This window comes from Puntigrus tetrazona, unplaced genomic scaffold (assembly GCF_018831695.1).
Source record: "Puntigrus tetrazona isolate hp1 unplaced genomic scaffold, ASM1883169v1 S000000001, whole genome shotgun sequence".
Classification (NCBI taxonomy): Eukaryota; Metazoa; Chordata; class Actinopteri; order Cypriniformes; family Cyprinidae; genus Puntigrus; species Puntigrus tetrazona.
In genome coordinates this window covers 4,893,763-4,915,256 of record NW_025047681.1, presented here as the reverse complement: position 1 = coordinate 4,915,256, position 21,494 = coordinate 4,893,763, and the positions used below count along the sequence as shown (strand labels likewise).

Below are 21,494 nucleotides of genomic sequence, written 5' to 3'. Positions count from 1 at the left end.
GGTGATTGTTCCACGGGGCGCATCTAGGTGTTCTGGTCTCTGATGAACATAATCTCTGTGTGCTGATCCACCATCTAGTCTGGATACAAACTGTGAAAACAGATTGAGAAAGAGACAGGACTAATATTAGCGTAGATGCCATTCTTTTTACGATGTCACAAGTACATCGTATTGTAGGAGTAGTGTTCCCGGGTTCCAGCAAATCTAAGTAATGCAGCCTAAAAATCCTTTAACGGATTTGAATAATAAAAGGCGTGTTGGTGTGTTATGTGTAGGCTAAGTTAAAAAGATGTGTCTTTAATCTAGATTTAAACTGGCAGAGTGTGTCTGCTTCCCGAACAGAGTTAGGGAGATTGTTCCAGAGTTTAGGTGCTAGATAGGAAAATGATCTGCCGCCACAGTTGATTTTGATATTCTAGGTATTATTAAATGGCCAGAGAATTTAACAAGTTTGTACAAGTCTTCTTCTCCTCATAAAACACAATGTACTTGTGACATTGTAAAAAGAATGGCATCTACACTAATATTAGTCTGTTTCTTTCTTATTCTGTTTCTCAGTTTGTATCCAGACTAGATGGTGGATCTGCACCCAGAGATTATGTTCATCAGAGATCAGAACATCTAGATGAGCCCTGTGGACAGATCACCGGAACCAAATGCACACACACTCTCACTCTCTCTCTCTCACTCACTCACTATAAATCCTCTATAAGTCAGAGCACAATCTGACATAAATGCATTTAAAATTTAACTAAAAGTGAAGTGCTGGACGTCCGGACAGAGGAGAACTGACCCCAACTGAGCCTAGTTTGTCCCAAGGTTTTATTTTCTCCATTCTGTGACAGAGTGACAGGGTTTTGGTTCCTTGCCGCTGTCACTTCTAGCTTGCTTAGTTTAGTTTTAGTTTTGTCGATTTGATTACAGAGACCGCCTTTGCATTTAATCAAAAAATGTCTCAATCTTCAATATTACATTTCACTAAAAACATACTAAAATATCAAAATGTTAAAATGCATTTATTTCTGCATCAGAAGCCTCCCACAACAACATACAAATGATGGCATTTGGGTCTTGCAGGGCTGGAGGCCGAAAAACTGTGATACCTTTTATACCTTTACACACAAATTTACAGAGCTCTGATTTAATAAAGCCTAATTTTCACACAATTTCTTGAAGAATATTATGTTATAACTTTCAAATCACATATCCAGATTCATACTTATGTTTTCACTTCAATAACTCTGCTGAGTTGACAGGAATGTTCAGACTTTCAAAATAATCTTGCTCCCACACATCACTAATTTGAATATAGGAGAGAGCACAGGAATTTTAATTCATTTCTGTGATGGCTTGTTCAAACAGGCTACATACTTTGCCTAAACCAAAAAACCCAGATCTTAACATAGATGGGGGTATTTTTCACTGGATGTGAAATGAACTGAAATGAAAAGAACACTAGACCTGTAAGGCCCACAGTGGTATTTAGATAAATGTTCAACCTAAATATAACGGGACGCAGAGAGAGAAAAATCAAAACTTTAGAATCTCTGGGTTTCAGACCAATGTTTAAAACAACAATCTGCTTTCTTGACATGAATGGATACCAAGCCTGCTGGACGAAAAGGAGATCATGGGGGGGCACACCACCACTATGAATAAAGTACATAAATACAGAATGCAAATGTCTTTGTTAAACTGCCTAATATATATATTCTTTAAAAATACATAAACACACATTAACTTAATAAACACTTGCCACAAAGCAGCTGCCGCACACAGTTATAAACATTAAAAATGCATAATCCACATCAACGTGACAACCATAGACACATACCTCTGCCATGGAGAGCATTTATACCATAAAGTGAAATCAAGATGCTGTGCAACACAGCTTACTGCGTAATGAAAGGGACTGAGATGTGCGGATCCATGTGTGACAATATATTAATAAGCATGGTCAGAAATACAGGCAGGGTCAAGAGATCAGAGGGCATGTTCTACACTATTGATCACAACATTCTCTTGTGAACTGGATGATGAGTAACTTCTTAATGCTAAATTCTGAAAAAACTGAGGTGAAACCCCACATACTATAATCTAGAACACAGCCTATCACTTGATGGCTGCTCTGTTAATTCTTCATCATCAGTTAGGAACCTAAGTGTGCTGCTTGACAGCAATCTTTCCTTCGAAAACCATGTTTCTAGCATCTGTAAAACTGCAATTTTCCATCTTAAACATATATCTAAATTACGACCTATGCTTTCAACCTCTAATGCAGAAATATTAATTCATGCGTTTATGACCTCGAGGTTAGATTATTGTAATGCTTTATTGGGTGGTTGTTCTGCACGCTTAATAAACAAACTTCAGCTAGTCCAAAACGCAGCAGCCAGAGTCCTTACTAGAACTAGGAAGTATGATCATATTAGCCCAGTTCTGTTAACACTGCACTGGCTCCCTATCAAACATCGGATAGATTTTAAAATCTTATTAATTACCTATAAAGCCCTGAATGGTTTAGCTCCTCAATACTTGAGCGAGCTCTTATCACATTATAGTCCTGCACGTCCGCTGCGTTCTCAAAACTCTGGCCATTTGATAATACCTAGAATATCAAAAACTTTTTCTACTTAGCTCCCAAACTCTAGATTAAAGACACATCTTTTTGACTTGGCCTACACATAACACACTAACACACTTTTATTATTCAAATCCGTTACAGGATTTTTAGGCTGCATTAATTAGATCAGCTGGAACCAGGAACACTTATCATAAAACACAATGTACTTGTGACATCGTAAAAAGAATGGCATCTACACTAATATTTGTCTGTTTCTTTTATTATTCTCTTTCTCAGTTCATATCCAGACTAGATGGTGGATCAGGACCCAGAGATTATGTTCATCTAAGACCAGAACACCTAGATGAGCTCTGTGGACAGATCACCACATCCTGATGCACACACACACACACACACACACACACACACACACACACACAAACAAACAAACAAACAAAAACAAACAAACAAACAAAAAAGTCACCACTGCAACAACGCTCAAGCTATCCAAAAGCCTGCTGCAGTTTAAGTTTCTTAATATATTTTCAACATGTCAAGTATTCCTTGGAATCCCTCGGAGAAATATTCAATATTCCATACCTGAACTGGACTAATAATGCACATTCAAAACAAAATATCTTACTTCCTGTTGGTCGTAGCTAATGAGTGTAATTTGAAAGTTGTCCAGATACCAAGTTTGGTGACAGTATCTAAAACCAACCTTCCACTTTTGATAAAAGGGGGTCTAAACCAGGTCATCATTCCAATCAGGCAAACCATACAGGTAAACAGGTCCGTGATTCGAGAAACAGGAAAACAGGCAGAGATCACACACATGAATAACAATCAGAATCAATCAACAGGGAGAACACTTGGTAAGACAGATAGACTGGCAATACTTGGCAGGGAGCACATAGAGGGCCTTGAGTTATAAAGGCTTCAAACAGGAAATGATGGTAGATGAAACAGAGGGGTTGAGCACAGCTAGTACTCGGGTGAGGGATCCCTCTGCTGGTTGGGCGTTACACATAATTATAGAAAATTATGTTCTCAGTTCTCTACAAATTGCAAAATGTTGTCCCTAAAACTGACAGAAAAGGATAAAGCTTAGGCTTAAGCTGTAATGCATTAAATACATGAATAAAATATTTTTTTCCTAGTGATTAAATATGTTAATGTTAAAATATTTTAAGTTCTTTGCAATTCTGCTCATGATTTGAATTCTTCCTCAATTTCACTGGAAAATAATGTAAGTTTGACACATTGCCATGGCAACAATATTTTAGATATCATTATCCCCTCAATAGTTTTACATCAGCTGTGTCAGTATTCTGATTGAGTTTGAAGCAATTTTGAAGCAGTTTGAAGTTTGAAGCAAATCAAGTAAAAATAAGACAATAAAAAATGTCTGTGCACTAGCAACCCATTAAGTTCCGTATCAGTTACAAAATATTATTACTCACTTATAAGGCCCTTAACAGTTTAGCTCCTAAGCATACATAACTAGTTTTTACCATGCTACAATCCAACCCGGTCCTTAAGGTCACAAAACTCTAGAAATCCACTAAATGAGGTAGAGTTTTTTCACATATTGCTCCTAAACTCTGGAATAGACTTCCTGATAACATTCAGGCTTCAGACACACTTTCTCAGTTTAAATCTAGAGAAAAGACACATCTCTTTAGCCAAACATTCACATAATGCATCTTATATCATCTGATTAAACATACATTATTATTCTTTAGCTTGCACTGAACAATAAAGAATTAACACATTTTGCCATTAGTTAAATATATTAAGCTTCTACAATATATATATATATACACATACTGTAGAAACTTAATTGTAGATATCAAAAGATAAAGTGTTATAAAAGGACAGAAGTTGAATCAGTTAAAGAAAACGAATGAAATCACATGTGGGTGTGGGTGAGGCTTTCATGGATCAGGTCCAGATAGAGTGCTATAAAAGAACAGAAAAATCCAGCTTCTTCAGACTTCAGTCGAAGACATTACCAGACGACTTCATTTCTTAACACACCATAGAGTGCTCAGAAACTCCAGGTGAGACATGACTTAAAATGACACATACAGGTAGTGCAATGATAGCATTGATAGATTTAAATGTGAGCGATGTTGGGCTATTTAAAGATTTCTCCATGACGTTTTGTCTAATCTGATTAGAGTCACTGCATTCATTGAACCAAAGAGTTATGTCTTCATCTGTTTTTATTGGACTTTTAAACAGGATTAGATCACTTTGGGCACAGTTTTGTGAACATTTTTTGTAAAATAATCATAATTTAGTTTTTCTATGCTTCTTAAACCGTACATAGTTTTTTAACAATTTAAGAATGATAAAATTCCTCATTAAGGTTTACGAATTAAGAAATATTCTCATTGTTCTTGCTGTGTTTCTTCTACTACAGACATGGCATCACAAACCATTGAACTGGCAGCCCTAGGAAGACCTCTGTATCCTGGTATGCTGTATGACTGCCGCAAGGATTCCTTCATTCCAGGTACTTCTGTCTTAAAGGGTCATGAAACCTCGTTCACACCTCAGATCTGAAAAACACTCCAGAAATGAGTGTTTAAAATGATGAAAATGAGAGTGTAGAGCAGGGGTATCAAATCCAGACTCAGTAGGAGCCATGCTGAGGGCTGTAAGAAAAAATGACCCAGATATATATTTAGATTATGTTTACATTATTGGGAAAGAACAAGTGTATTATTAATTCATTAAACACTTTAAACCACATTAAAACATGGTTTTAATTTTAATTTTAAATAAAGTCTCTGAACAGGATAACCGCATTCAAAATAAAACAGTAGTATATACAGTTTTTTTTTTAAATCTATTATAACTTTAAAAACAACAATTATCATAAAAACTGGTAACACTTTATATTAAGGTTCCCTTCATAAATGACTAATAATAATTAAAATATACTGTAACTTCAGTATTTTTTACCAGTGCGAGCAAACCATCGGCGAGAGCGACAATGTGGTTATTTATTTGCATGATAACAAATTAATTCAACCCCACAGTTAGCTGACCCGTAAAATCAAAAAACACTTCGAGAGATTAAACATTTGCTTTAGAGCATGTTAGAAAACATGACTTTACATTAGATGCTCGTTAGCACCTGCTACAGGAAACTACACACAGGCTTTTGGTCATGTGATCCTGAAAGACTATAGTAATAATATATTAAGTGCGTTAAATGCAATTTTTTGCTACATCTAATAAATAAATAAATACATTTGTCACAGATTGCAGTGAGAAAGAATGATTCACATGCAGCAGTAGCCTACCTACTATTTTTATTAAGAAGGTTTCTGAACTAAAATGTGGGAGAACAATCCATCCACATACAAATTAATTCAGACCAAAGGTGAAAAGAACAAAACCCAACAGAATGCAATACATAGTTACTGTTAAGATTGTTCCAGCGTTCTTTTAAACGAAAACTCTCAAACTTCTTAACACTTCTTACAGACGTAACTCTTACAGACATGTTACTAGCGATGCACCTTGTGTGGCTATTATACTTGTAGTGCACCGGAAACAATATACTGACAAAAATGTACCCCTGGAACACTGCCCGACCTGCACTCCCCCTGCAGCATGACGAGGACACCAGTTCCCCTGTTTACCTGTTTATTTTGGACACTTTTTCCCCTGGACACTTTATTTTGTATATATTTTGTTAATAAAAATCTCTCCGAGGCCTGACGCCACACCCACTGTGTCTGTCATTGGCTCCTCCTGCCACAATATATATATATATATATATATATATATATATAGGCTATAGGCTATCATAGATAAATGGTATAAAGATAACAAATAATTTTATAGCTTAGTTTAGTAGCTCTTACTTTAAAACTTGAACTTGAAAGGTCACTTGCTGCTGGCTTATGCCAAACCGCATATTGACTTTTTTTTTACCTCTTACCAGATACTCTCCCTCTCTTTGCAGAAATGATTTTGTTTATTCTACACTTATTCTAACTTTGCACTTTTAGTGCATTCAAGTTGTCTGCATACACTCCTGTCAGGAATGGGATGGTGACCGTGTCACTGATTGACTTACAAATGGGAAAGTGAGACAGGTTTCCTTGGCGCATCTGCCTCTCTCACCGAAACGCCTTTATAGAGTGATCAGATGCATGTCCAACACTTTTCCACATGTCCTGTCCACATGTCCCATGAATTACTCTTAAATCCAAAAGTTCCTCAGTAACAGAGAATTGATCATTTACCCCTCAAATGAATATTGAGAACTGGGCAGTGTCTGTTCTGTCTACACTTTCAATAATAGTCAATGAATATGCAATAAATTCCTTAGCTTTTTCTTGAAGCTGGATCTGTAAGTCTGACCACCCGACTAGCCTTAGTGTTTCGGAAAAGTTTGATGTTAGCAAATGCTTGTTTTTTTACCGGGCACACAAAACCACATACCTTTTCAATACAGCTCTTGTTATCTCCTCTGCAATTATGAAGCTTGCCTTCACAGCTCCCTCACTTTGACCATTCATGCAAGTAAACATGTTTTGCTGTAGCTGAAGTTTGTGCTTTAGTTCCCTGTCTGTCAGTCACTCTCTCCTTACGGGTTCCTTGGTATGGGCCTGCCCTGTTTTTTTTTCTATTCCATGAGTGCATATAGGAGCTGATGAGCTTGTGGATGGCCCTTTTTCTGCCAGAAGCTGCTTGTCTGCCTCCCCCATTATCACTACGCTTGGTACTGCTGTGGTTAGGGGGTACTTTGGTATTCCCCAGGTGGAGAGTGCGGTTGCAATGCATCTTTGCCACTTGAAGGAATAGTCCTCGTCTCCCATCCAGGGCCTGTAGGCTGTCAGCCATTCCCATGGCCAAGGCGTGCAGTCCTGTGGGCCAATTACCCCGTTTAGACCTTATTTTTTTACATATCTTCAAAATTTTTTTAAAAAAAGACATGCACAGATAAAAACCCACAAATCAAAATAGTCTTATCTGTTTCTTGTTTTCTGATGTTTGGAGATCCTTAAATGAGTTTGTTCATAATCCTGAAACTCGATTGAGCTTGAAACAGTAAGTTTCTCAAACAGGACTTCAAAAATGAAAGCTGGAAGCCCTGGCAAACTCAGACAATGTGGTTCTACCCACCAAACGAACCTCCCTTCTTCATGATACCTGTTAAATACTTTGCTCGAAGCACAAGTAGCACTCCCTCTGCCTTATAGTATAACTACATGTAACATTTGAACCAGCATCCCCTTACCTCAAAGGAAAAAAACCAGCAAAAACAGCACAGTGACTTAACTTTAATAGGTTACAGTGTTCACCAACTGACATCAACTCAGGGGTGTTGAAAATCACAGCAAAGTCCCTCGGGAAGGCAATGTCCACACTTGTGAGCCAGGAGTGCCGTCTGTGGCAGCGAAACGGTCGAGCGCTGCCAAACAGTTCTTGGCAGTACAGTGGCAGACTGGGCACCCTGCACTCTCACGCTGCACTCAAACCTCAGCCTGCCCATCACTGAGGGCGCCATGCCATGGCTGCTCCACACTGTGCTGAGACCTGGTCAAGGCCAGCGAGTCGAGCTCCCTACAGGAAGGTGAGGCCTGGAAGGGTAGAGACTTCTCTACAGGAGTTAGAGAGGACAGCACCACTCCTTCCCCTGGGGGCAGGCCGGGTGGAGAATCCTGGATTTGTTTTTGTTCCGTGTCAGGCTCAAGGGCCTATGGTACAAACATTTTCAATAAAAGAACAGTTTACTTGTTCTCCATGGTGCTTGTTGCGTGACAGTAAGGAGTTCACAACTTTCTGACTGTCGCCCACAGTGCCCTCTATTGCCAGTAGCCAAACAAATCACAGATAGTAGATGCAACACCTCCCCACTTGGTTCTAGCCAGTCCCGCCACTGATCAGGGCAGTGCTACAGTGATGAGTCAGGACGTGATGCCTTCTCTTTCATCCAGTTTCACTGCCCACCACTGCACACACCATTGGTGCTGGGGTTAGGTTTGTGGTTTACACTACCCAACCAATTGCCATTGCTGATCTAGGCAATCCAACTCTACGGGCTGTCCCTGTCCCCCGTGTCTTCACTAAGGTTGCAGAGGGCACCCATGCCCCATTACAGGAAGTGTGTATCAGGATCCTCAACTTAGCAATCTCGACGACTGGCTCATAATGGGGCAGTCTTAAGAGCAGTTGTGGCATCACAGGGACCTGGTGCTCCAGTACCTCAGCCAGTTGGGGCTTTGGGTCAACTGGGAAAAGAGCAAGCTCTCCCCCGTGCTGGGAATCTTTTTTTCTCAGTGTGGAGTTGGACTCAGTGAGTATGACGGCACGTTTCTAGGCATGTTGTTGTGACAACAGATGCCTCCACTTCGGGCTGGGCCGCCACATGCAATGGGAAGGCAGCCTTCGGGGCTCTGGATGGCACCTTGACTGCTTTTGGCAGTTCTGGCCACTGCTGTAGGGTAAGCATGTGTTGGTTCGCACAGACAACACTGTGGCTGTTTTGTCGCCTTCTTGCTCAGACACTCTGCAAGGTCAGGGAGGACGAGGAATAGGTCCTGTTGATTGCATCATACTGGTTCAATAAATTAAAAATGTATCAAAAACATATAGGGACAAGGTTTTCAAAATGACAGCTGTGAGTTGTGAGCGTTTGTTTGTCCGAGTCAGCAACAGTAACTAAGCGGACATTGATTACCAGGGTCATTTGTTCACCTTTACAATAGCAATTCTGATTTTATGCAGACTTTAAGCAGTTAGGTCATGTTAGAGAAAGAAAGCATACATATTAATTTAAAATTGTCTTACAGATACAGGATGGATTTTTACTTCAGTTTTCCACTGTGTCCATTGTATGTACGTAACCCATTGTATGTACGTAAACATTTCTCATTTCAGGTGTTACTTTGTGGGATAAGAAATCACTGAGGGAAGATTTGGACAGTCGTCCGCAGCTGATGACAACTTTGAATTTCAGTAGTTCTGACTCTTTACTTAGTAAGTCCGATCTCCTAAAAATAAGTGCTTCCCTGAAGGCCAGCTTTTTGGGGGGGCTGGTGGAGGTGGGAGGATCTGCCAAGTTCCTTAATGACACCAAATCTTCCAATCAGCAGTCCAGAGTAACAATGCATTACAGCGAAACCTCAAGATTCGATCAACTCACTATGACTCAGCTGGGAAAGATCACCTACGCTCAGGTATTCGACCAGAAAACTGCAACTCACGTGATCACGGCTGTGCTGTACGGAGCTCATGCCTTCATGGTGTTTGAACGTTCATTTGCAGAAGATGAAAACAAGCAGGACATTGAGGGAGAACTGGATGTCATGGTGAAAAAGATCCCTGGATTTTCCATTGAGGGAAAAGGAGCTTTAAAAATGACAGATGAGGATAATAAAAAGGCTGAGACTATCACCTGCACATTTCATGGTGATGTCCATCTTGAGCAGAATCCCACAACATACTTAGAGGCCCTAGAGGTGTACAAGAACCTCCCCAATCTGCTGAAGAAAAATCCACAGAATGCAGTGCCGATAAAAGTCTGGCTCTATCCTCTTTGTCTGCTGGATACAAAAGCAGCTCGATTGGAGAGACAAATCAGCGATCATTTGATTTCCAACACTCAAGATATGATGGAGGGGCTGAAGGAGGTAGAGAGGACATGCAATGATCTGTCCAGAAGAAAAGAGATGAATGTTTTCAGTGACGTCAAAAAAAGGCTGCGCTCATTTCAGGACTCTTTAAGCATCTACAAGATAGTGCTTCAGAAAGCTCTGGCCAGGTTCTTGCCTGCCATTCGTGAAGGAAGTGTGCAGGAACAATCCCTAGGAGACATTCTGATGATACACAGCAGCTCCCCTTTTAGTGCTGACTTACTTAACCAATGGTTATCTGATGCAAAGTCTGAACTTAATTTATTGAATAATCCCAGCAAGACGCTGAAGGAGATTAACACGGAAGATTCAGACAGGCTCAACAGCATCCTTCTTGATCCTGATATTAAAGCTGTAGTGTGCTTGACCTTCACATCTCTGAAATATAAAGACCCATATCTTTCAACCCTGGCAGAGTTTGTGAAATCTGAGAAGTTTACAAAGCTAGATGAAAAAATAAACCAGCCTTCTGTGACATCTGATGTCAGAAAGTGGTTCCAAGATCCTGATGTCATTGCAAAGATGAGAGAGAACTTATCAGTCTTCAAGAAATTTTCAGAGGCCAGTAAAATTAACAAGAGTATTCGTTTCATTATTTCTGCCATCTCCGATCCCTCCATTCCAGGCTCCTCCATCTATTTGTATGAAAATGGGAAGTTGACCGACACAAAGTTTCAGCCCGTGTCCAAGCCACCCACACCAATAATAAAGAATGTCCTGGAGGAAACTGTGTCCCTGGAACTGAAGAAGTCCCCAACTGGAGAAACAGTAAAGTACAGATTGGAGTACAAGCAGATAAACGCAGGTTCTGGAGCTGAGGAGCAGTGGCTTTTCATAGACACAGCTGATCAAGACTTCACACTGACTGAATTGGTACCTGGGAAGCAGTACTTGATCCGCTACAGGATAGTGGGTAAAGTGGGAGTGAGTGAAGCCAGTGATACTGTCAGCCCTACACTCTCTTCAAGTAAGTGTCATCTGCACATTTTTATGAATACTTTGTTTCTTTTTAAGAATTTCCTCAAAACATTAGCTATGTTCAAACAATCAACATTTACAATTTTGTTTGAGACAACTGTACACAATTACCTACAGTGGGTGACCAGTCTCACTAAAGGTAAGCAGGGTTGATTCTGGTCAGTACCTTCATGGTAGTTCTCCTGTGAAAACTAAGTTGTTGTTAGTGAGGCCAGCAGGTAGCTGATGTGTGGTGAGTGCTCTACTCCATGTAGATGATGCATGCTGGTTTTGTTGAGGAGAGACCTTGAACAAGTGTTTTGGGTATACAGCAATCCAAAGTGCTAAGTAAATCAATCAATCAATCAATCAATCATTTTTATTTATATAGCGCTTTTAACAACACAGACTGCGTCAAAGCACTGAAGCACTGAAAATGTCTCATTCATTCAAGAAAAGTGTATTTTACACTATAAAATACAAAAGACTTGCTTGCTCATGACATAGAAAGCTAAAATATACTTTGTGCAAGTTATGCTTTCCTGTATGGCTGCTGGAACTGAAAGTTAGTTATATAGTGTAAAATATACTTTTGCTTCAGAAGGCCTTTATCCCAGTGCAGCAGCCACACAAATGTATAGTTGTCATCTGTGAGCCACGTCAGCACTACATTAGTACAAATCAAAGTGTAAATACATGTACAAGACGTATCTTTCCATTACTAATGTAGGAAATGGTGAATGAGGATAAAAGGGGCGCCGATCAAACAGTGTCTCTTAAAAAGACCAAGGAGCTTGAGGTTTAGTCCAAAACTTACATAGTGATATGATTACTTTGTGTGATAAACAAAGTGAAATGTGAGTCCTATTCCAAAGCATTGATCATGTCAATAATATCAAACCCTAATATGAAGCAAAAGTTGTACTTGTCCGGTTTTGGGCTCTGTAAACATCAGAGACATTTTTCTAATTATCTTCAGTGTTGGGAAATTTCTGCATGTGTTAGCAATTCTCTTGACATTATAGTCACGCTCTTCATGTCTGTTATTCTTCACAGTCACTGTTCCCAGGACCAGGAAAGACTTCCTACGATGTAAGTCAGTTATTTAAAAGAGAGCAAGCAGAAAAACTTGAGTCTGTCCGTGCTTCCTGTAAATGTAGCTTTATAACTGGTGATGTAAACCACGTGATGATGTTAAGCTCTACTGAGACACAATATATTGAGCATTTACACTGCTGGTAACAGTTCAGCTACTTTAAAAGGGTCATATGATCTATTTTAAAGATCATTATTTGTTATTTTACGAACATCACAAGTACTCAGAAATATAACGCCCCTTTCCATAGTCGCGACTTCAGCTTTCAAAATAAATGTGAAGACAGTTAATAATGTCCTTAGTTTTATTATTTGTTCAAGCCCGGAAGAGAAACAGAGTCACTTGACCGACACATCACTCGTTTTTATTTGCAGTACACAAGACATGATTGATCCACTGTGATGTGAGTGACCCAATCTCTCTTCCAAACACTCACACAGCGCGTTTTAAAGCCCTTTCACACAGGACGTGGAATACGCTACAACATCATCACATAGACATGTGGGATGTGGTTTAATTAGGTGTTTTAGCCCGGTCTGCATCAGCCTTATCTTTTAGATAGAATCAATCCTTTTGTGGGTGACTTTGACCTTTGTGACTATGCACAAACAGCTACATCCCACACTAAAGAAAATAAAAATAAAAATCACATCATATGTCCCCTTTATAAGATCAAACAGGTTCATAAATGCTGATTCTGGTGCGTTTTGTCTCCATCAGATTCTCAGCGGCTCTCTCTGGATCTGAACACAATAAATAAACACCTCCTTCTGTCGGAGAACAACCGAGTGATTACCTGCACTAACACACTCCAGTCGTATCCCGGACATCCAGACAGATTTGATGACTTCTATCAGGTGTTTTGTAGAGAGAGTGTGACTGGACGATGTTACTGGGAGATTGAGTGGGGTGGAAATGAAGGTGTGGATGTATCAGTGTCTTATAAGACCATCGGCAGGAAGGGAGGGCATAATGAATGTGTGTTTGGATATAATTATCAGTCCTGGAGTTTGTTCTGCGGTCACTCCTGTTGCTTATTCAGACACAATAACATAAAGACTGATCTCCCTGTAAAAGGCATCAGTAGGAAAATAGGAGTGTATGTGGATCACGCAGCAGGAACTCTGTCTTTCTACAGCGTCTACAGCGACACAATGACCCTCATCCACTCAGTCCAGACCACATTCACTCAGCCGCTCTATCCCGGGTTTATTGTTTATTATGTTGGATCTTGGGTAAAACTCAGTGAATGAATTAGAATAGACTGAGATTCTAGATAGAAGAGATTCTACCCATAATGCTTTAAGTGGCACAACCTTTTAGTAACAGGGAAATGTTATAGTCTCTTCTTTTCTCTTCATGATGGGTCAGGATTTCTCATCTAGACAGTCAGATCAGTGTGCATGTGTGTGTGTGTGTGTGTGTGTGTGTGTGTGTGTGTTGTTTGTGATGATCTGTGTTTTGGGGCTTTTCTCGAACTCTGTACTGATTAAAACCTTGTAATGTTATCTTATTGTTCTTGTTTTTTTCTACTCTTTGGAATAAAACACAATGTAAGATCACCTGAGAGCATATTGCAATTGATGATGCATGCGTGGGATGTCTGAATGCTGTATGAATTATGGAAAAAAAGTCATGAGACAGAAATCCCCTTTATTTTCTTATCAAATATTTTATTTTATTTTATTTCACCTTTATTTTTAATCAAATATTTATTATACCCACATTAAAGACATAATTATTATGGGATCTTTTCAGTAAAGATGATAACATAATATGATGTTTTTCCTGTTTCCTGTATGTTGAGAATGTGTGTGTGTGTAGAATTAGTACAAAAATAGTCTTTTAATAAATCCAATTTGGCCCAACACATCTCTGAACAAATGTACTTCAGGCTGAACAAATGTACTTCAGGCCCTGAATAAACTACAGTAAAACTTATTCTCAAACTGAAAAACTCCTAATTCTAACCCTTTTGTTTGCTATGCTGCTTGCTTACTGGTCTACTTCCCAATTCCTGTCAATTGATTAATCACAACAGACACATGAACATTTAAATACACCCACACATTAAAGGGGACATATTATGCAAAAATCAAGTTTAAATGCAGCTGTGCGTGTATGAAAACATCCAGTTTGTAATGGTAAAATCCAACCCACTCATTCATTTATAAATCTAATAATTCAGTAGCGGTTTCTCAAAACAAACAATTTCAGATTCTCCCTACATTGATGTCACAGTAGGGAAAAATCCCATCTGCGCCGATTCTCATCTTTGATCACATTTACCAAGGGTGCTGATATTTTTGGCCATAACCACCCTCTATTAGGTACATGGTGGGGATAGTACAGGTGTCATGATTGAGGGGTCTGAGGCGTGCGGATCCATTTGCAGACTTTTATTGAGCAAAGGCATGGTCAAAGCAGGCAGGCGTCAAATCACAGCACACAGGTGTATCAGAGGCAAGGCAACAACAAAATCCAAAAACAGGCGGAGATCGGGTCAGGCAGCAAACAATCACAGTATCAGAAGACAGGCAGGGTCAAAACCAAAGAATCTAAGACTCGGGAAACACAAGGAAACTCGGGAAACAACAATAGTACAATCCAACAATACTATAACAATGCAACCTGCAGGTGAGGGGCCTGCTACAGTATTTATAGTCCTGGAAGAGGAAGTAGTAGCAGAGGAAGTGATCACAGGTCATCCGGAGGTAAGGGCTCCCTCTGCTGGCTTGGTGACAACAGGAGCATCTCAATAAATTAGAATGTTGTTGAAAATTTCATTTATTTCAGTAATTCAAATCAAATTGTAAAACTCTCATATTAAATTAAATTACTTCAGCCTGTGTGCATTGAATTAAGTCTTTGGTTCTTTTAATTGTGTTGATTTTGGCACAACAAATTAGAACATGGTGACATGCCAATCTGCTAATCTCCTCAAAACACCTGCAAATGTTTCCTGAGCCTTCAAAGTGGGCTACACAATCATGGGGAAGACTGCTGATCTGACAGTTGTCTAGAAGACAATCATTGACACCCTTCACAAGGAGGGTTAAGACACAAACATTCATTGCCAAAGAAGCTAGCTGTTCACAGAGTGCTACATCCAAGCAGATTAACATAAAGTTGAATTAAGGGAAATTGTCAAGCAAAATCGATTAAAAAATTTGAGTAAACTTCACAAGGAATGGACTGAGGCTGGGGTCAAGGCATCAAGAAGCACCACACACAGACGTGTCAAGGAATTTGGCAACAGTTGTTATATTCCTCTTGTTAGCCACTAACAGACAACGTCAGAGGTGTCTTACCTGGGTTTAGGAGAATAAGTGGGGGTTTTTGTTAAATGTGAGCCAAAATCATCACAATTAAATGAACCAAAGACCTTAACTACTTCAGTCTGTGTTCACTGCATTTAAGTTTCACAATTTGAGTTGAATTACTGAAATAAACTAACTTTTCCACGACATTCTAGTTTATTGAAATGCAACGGTATGTCACCTATATGTTCAGTTGCTCATACCATATTCATCTTCAGTAGCAAATAACCTACATCTGGCATAACCTCTATTTCAAGTATCTCCCTTAATCTTGGCAACCAAAACTGGCAAGTCGAGCAGATGTTTCTGAAGTGAACTAGAAGTGTTTATGCCTGATCGGCCAACAGATTAACACCAGCGAAGAGATTCTTGTTTGTAAACGGGCCTATCCTGTGTATGTGACCAGAGAGCAATTCATTGACAAAGAGGGTTCCAACGTGCTATGCCGCTGTCACTGACAATACATATCCATCCATCCATCCATCCATTTACTACCGCTTATCCGGGGCCGGGTCGCGGGGGCAACAGTCTAAGCAGGGACGCCCAGACTTCCCTCTCCCCAGACACTTCCTCCAGCTCTTCCAGGGGAACACCGAGGTGCTCCCAGGTCAGCTGAGAGACATAGTTCCTCCAGCGTGTCCTAGGTCTTCCCCTGGGCCTCCTCCCGGTGGGACATGCACAGAACACCTCCATAGGGAGGCGTCCGGGAGGGATCCGGAACAGATGCCCAAACCACCTCAGCTGGCCTCTCTAAATGTTGAGGAGCAGCGGGTCCACTCCTAGCTTCTCCCGAGTGACCGAGCTCCTATCCCTATTTCTAAGGGACCGTCGAGCCACCCTATGGAGGAAAAGATCATGACCATAAGTGAGAGTAGGAACAAAGATCGATGGATAAATCGAGAGCTTTGCCTTGCAGCTCAGCTCCTTTTTCTCCATGACAGACCGATACAGTGACCGCATTACTGCAGAAGCTGCAACCAATACATCTGTCGATCTCTCGTTCCATCCTCCCCTCACTCGTGAACAAGACCCCAAGATACTGAAGCTCCTCCACCTGAGGCAGGAACTCCCCACCAACATGAAGGGGGCAAGCCACCCTTGTCCGACTGAGAACCATGGCCTCAGGCTTAGAGATGCTGATTCTCATCCTAGCCGCTTCACACTTGGCTGCAAACCGCCCCAGTGCACACTATAGGTCCTGGCTAGATGCAGCCAACAGGACAACATCATCGGCAAAAAGCAGAGACAATATCCTGTTAATACCAAACCAGACTCCCTCCGGCCCCCGGCTGCGCCTGTCCATAAAAATAATGAACAGAACCGGTGACAAAGGGCAGCCCTGTCGGAGTCCAAAATGCACAGGGAACAAGTCTGACTTATTGCCATCAATGCGAACCAAGCTCCTGCTCTGATCATAAAGGGATCAGACAGCCCTTAACAATGGGCCCCTTACCCCATATTCCCAGACCACCCCCCACAGGACACCTCAAGGAACCCGGTCAAATGCCTTCTCCAAATCCACAAAGAACATGTAGACTGGTTGGGCAAACTCCCAGGAACCCTCCAGTATCCTGCAGAGGGGATAGAGTTGGTTCAGTGTTCCACACCCAGGATGAAAGCCAAACTTTTCCTCCTGAAGCTGAGGTTCGACTATCGGACAAATTCTCTCCAGTACCCTGGCATAGACTTTCCCTGGGAGGGTGAGGAGTGTGATCCCCCTATAGTTGGAGCACACCTTCCAGTCCCCCTTTTTAAAAAGGGGAACCACCACCCCAGTCTGCCAGTCCAAAGGTACTGTCCCCCGCCTCCAAGCGATGCTTCAAAGGCGTGTCAGCCAAGACAGCCACACAACATCCAGAGACCTGAGGAACTCAGGATCTCATCCACCCCCAGTGCTTTGCCACCGAGGAGCTTCTTAACTACCTCGGTGACCACAGGTCCCCGGCCTCTGCTCCCTCAGTGGAAGACGCGTTGGCGGGATTGAGGAGATCCTCGAAGTATTCCTTCCACCGCCCAACAATGTTCCCAGTTGAAGTTAGCAGATTCCCACCAGCACTGTATACAGTGTTGGCAGGGCACTGCTTCCTCCTTCTGAGGCATGGGACAGTTTGCCAGAACCTCTTTGGGGCCGTGCTATAGTCCTTTTCCATGGCCTCACCAAACTCCTCCCAGACCCGGGTTTTTGCCCCCACAACCAAATGTGCTGCAGTCCACTTGGCCCACCAATACCTATCAGCTGCCTCAGGAGTCCCACGAGTCAACCAGGCCTGATAGGACTCCTTCTTCAGCTTGGGTTGGTGGACTGCTCTTTGTCTTGCTTGTCACCTAGGACCTGTTAGCCTTGGGAGACCCTACCAGGGGCATACAGCCCCAAACAACATAGCTCCTAGGGTCATTCAGGCACTCCACCACATTAAGGTGGAGATCCCAGGTGGGGTTTCAATACTTATTCTTCTGAATAAGTATGAAATGTGTGTGTTGTAATTTGTATAAATCAGTATAAGGTTTGAAAATATAGGTATGAATGGATTTGAATGGATCTTTGTGATCTCTGTTTGTTTCACCCACTGCTGCTGCATCCAGAGGTCCAAAGGAATTTTTTTGGCGTTCACAGGTGAAAACATAAGGAGTCAGTTTGTTTGTGGGTGAAGGCCTGAAACTGCATTTTAACCAATTTTAACCAATGAGAACCTTTTACCAAAGGTTTTCTTCTTATCCTTTTAGGTGATATCTGGTCGTTGTCCTGGCATCTTTATCTGATGGCATTGGACAGTTTGCTTATATTTTCCCAAAATGCAGTCATAATGTTGAAAACCTTTGTCCACTATTGTGGTCAGACATGGGGCATGCCATAAACTGGGGCCTGGAATGTGCTGTCAAAATTGGCCAAATTCACCATATGACAACAATGACGACTTCACTGTTTCTAACGACTTCAATTTCAATACTTCTCACTAATCTGTTTTTAGAAAAGTAAAAGCTTTTTTACAGTAGTTATAATGTTACAATGTATAATGTTGGGTTTTCAGAAAACACTGATATTTTATTAGTATGTCATAAGCTCACACAAGATCAAGCGTATTTGGCGTACTGTCTAGGGAGATGGCTCAGAGCTCGGTGGGCCCCCCAAACAAAGGGTCCCCCTCCCTGTCCAGAGAAAGGGGGTCCGAGCTTATCCCAAAGCACTTCCCCCATAATAAAGGAGAGGAATTACTAAAGGTGCTGTCTCAGAGGGATGCTGAATTGAGAGATACGGAGGTAAGACATCCTGGATAATTCATAGGGGACTTCTCTTGTTTTGATTGGTAACAATGTAATCACATACTGATTTACCAGCTGTGTAAATTATCTGTGCGTTCTCCTCCCAGAAACATCACTTAAATGGTATATATTTACTTTGAACTTTTATTCTAGAACAGATGGAGCTGTATAATTAAGTTGCTCATTTCTGAAACGTGTATTTAACACATGAATTTAACACATGAATTTGACTCCATATCAGACTTCACACTTATATAATAAACAGAGTCATTACTCATAGCTCTGAATTTTTTACATTTTTGAGAGCAATTGTTGTTATATTTATTTATCTTAAGGTTATTTAAAATGTATTTATTTTGATAATATAGCCTTTAACCTTTCAAACTTTATATTTGTGTGAGCTAATTAACTCTGTGAAGGTCCTGGCATGTTTATGTATGGTGACATGTCCATACAGATCATGTTCGCAAATATTTTACATTTCTGTGTGAAGGCATGTTGAGATAAATTTCCTAAATCAGGGCTACATACTTTGCCCCACCCAAACCCAGATCTTAACTCATTCCTAACTACCTAGTTCAATGGCAAAAATGTACATGGGACACTGCATACCAATAAGTAGTTTTCAAAAGGAATAAACACTAGAGGCCAAAAACCACAGTTCACATGAGCAAAGCAGAAGACAAATACAGTAACACAAAGACAGAATGTCACACTAACACAACTTAAATAAAATGAACAGGGTATTTAAAAGGTGAGACTAATGAGGCAATGAGACACAGCTGGAAGTAATGAACGAGCGCAATGGTTACTGGGAAATCAGTCCAGAACACACAAACAAAAGACTCAGGAAAGTGTACTTTGAAGACCAAGATGGGAGTCTCTGTTTCATCCAGTGAGACAATAGCAGTTCAACTGTTTTGAGTCTGAGTCCAGTTAAGGAAAGGACTGCAAATGATCACTAGGTTTTGAGTCTCCGGCCTGTTACAAGAAGGAACCAACTTAAAGAATTCTCAGTCTCTCCTCCAGAGAGAGACACTAACAAAAACATTTCATTCTGAGTCCGAGTACTGCAATGAAAAAGACGTTAACAGAAACAGTTTAAGGCCGGCCCAGTGAGACACTAGCAGAGCATCATACATAGGTACTGAGAGACCATAACAACTACATTCAGACTTTATTCAGAGTCTTCGTCCAGCGAGACAAGCAACAGAGGCAGCACATCCTGAGTCTCCATCCTAGAGAGACAAAGTGGATCAACCAAGTCTCTAGGCCAGAGAGGCGAAGACACGTAGACATCAGCAGCAAGGTTAAACTCCGCAGAGCAGACCTTCACTTAAAGGTACCGTGCTGGGGTGTTCTTCTGCACCTGCTCCAGGGCCTTATCTGCGTGTTCCAGATTTAAGGACCCTTTGGTTCTCCAGGAGATCAGTGTCCTCCAGTGCTTTGTGTTCAAGGCTGTCGAAACAGATTCCTGCTCCTTTCCCCACTGCATTGTTCCCATCACAACCAGTGGAGGAAGTCACCACCACCAGACTGCTCACTCGACCCCAGTGAACGTCACTATCACTTATCCAAACTTCTTCCAGAGACCTCAGAATTGTGGTGTCTTATCACTATGTGACTTTATAGCTGATTGCAGTTAATAACAGATAATCTTTCAGATATTTGTAAGATGCATAATAAAGTTATTCATCTTTCAGTTTATCTTTCCAGATAACGGCTCTGACACAGTTACATCCAACATAATCACTTCTATTTTATGCATCTTATGCACTTTATTCCTATTTTATTTATGTATTCATTTAGTAGTTATTGATTACGTTTTGTTAATAAAATCTATTTTATTACACTTGTGTCTTCCTTGTGTTGATGATGAAAGGTTCCATAAGTTAAAGATCCCATCAATCTTTCTTATGTGTGAAATGGTGAAAGCAAAGTTTGCTACATATATGTCCCTTTTAAAAAGGTTTTGCCCCGGTGACAGCTTTTGTACCTTTATTTCTTTTTTGTGTATGAATCGTCTTTTTTACACTTTCCTGGCTGTGAACTCATGGGGTCAGCATACATATCTGCAAAGGTGTATTGTTTAAATTATTTTTAAACTAGTTGTTTAGACACATTCTCTAATGTGATGAATGTAAGCAACTGTTTAGTCCAGAGTGTGTTATAATTATTTAATAAAGAATCATTATTCACATGGGTATCATATTACATTAAGGTATTAGATTCATAAACTCAATGTAGAGCATAGAAAAGGCTTTGACTGATGGGACAATGTCAAAAAATATATATTTTTTTGCTTATTGAGATTATCAAAGAGCTGTCACAGCAGACCTTGCATTGGCCCGCATTCAACTGATGAAGATGATGACGATCATGCACACATCCGAGCCCATGTACGTTGGTTTATGCTGCAGATCTCTGAATAGTGAGCTGATGATGTACAGGTATCTGCTGAGAGACCCGTGACCTGTAACTCTTTCAAAGCAGTCATGAAATCCATCCATTATGACAGCTTGAACAGATTTAAAGTCATCTGTTATTACTTTTGTTGTTACAACAGTGTTCAAGATATAAAACTTTGATATGCTGAATGCACTTGATTTTGTTCTGGCTTTATGTAAGGATTA

The 21,494-nt window shown here is 40.6% G+C and overlaps 1 protein-coding gene across 1 annotated transcript; it reads left to right on the top strand.

The window, feature by feature from the left end:
- The first annotated feature begins 4,556 nt into the window (after positions 1-4,556).
- Positions 4,557-14,017, top strand: LOC122331698 (stonustoxin subunit beta-like). Its single transcript, XM_043229201.1, has 5 exons — positions 4,557-4,626; positions 4,992-5,084; positions 9,473-11,194; positions 12,241-12,276; positions 13,001-14,017. Exons 2-5 carry the CDS (start codon positions 4,994-4,996, stop codon positions 13,531-13,533), a joined length of 2,382 nt encoding a protein of 793 aa, XP_043085136.1. The 5' UTR covers positions 4,557-4,626; positions 4,992-4,993; the 3' UTR covers positions 13,534-14,017.
- The last annotated feature ends 7,477 nt before the right edge of the window (positions 14,018-21,494 follow it).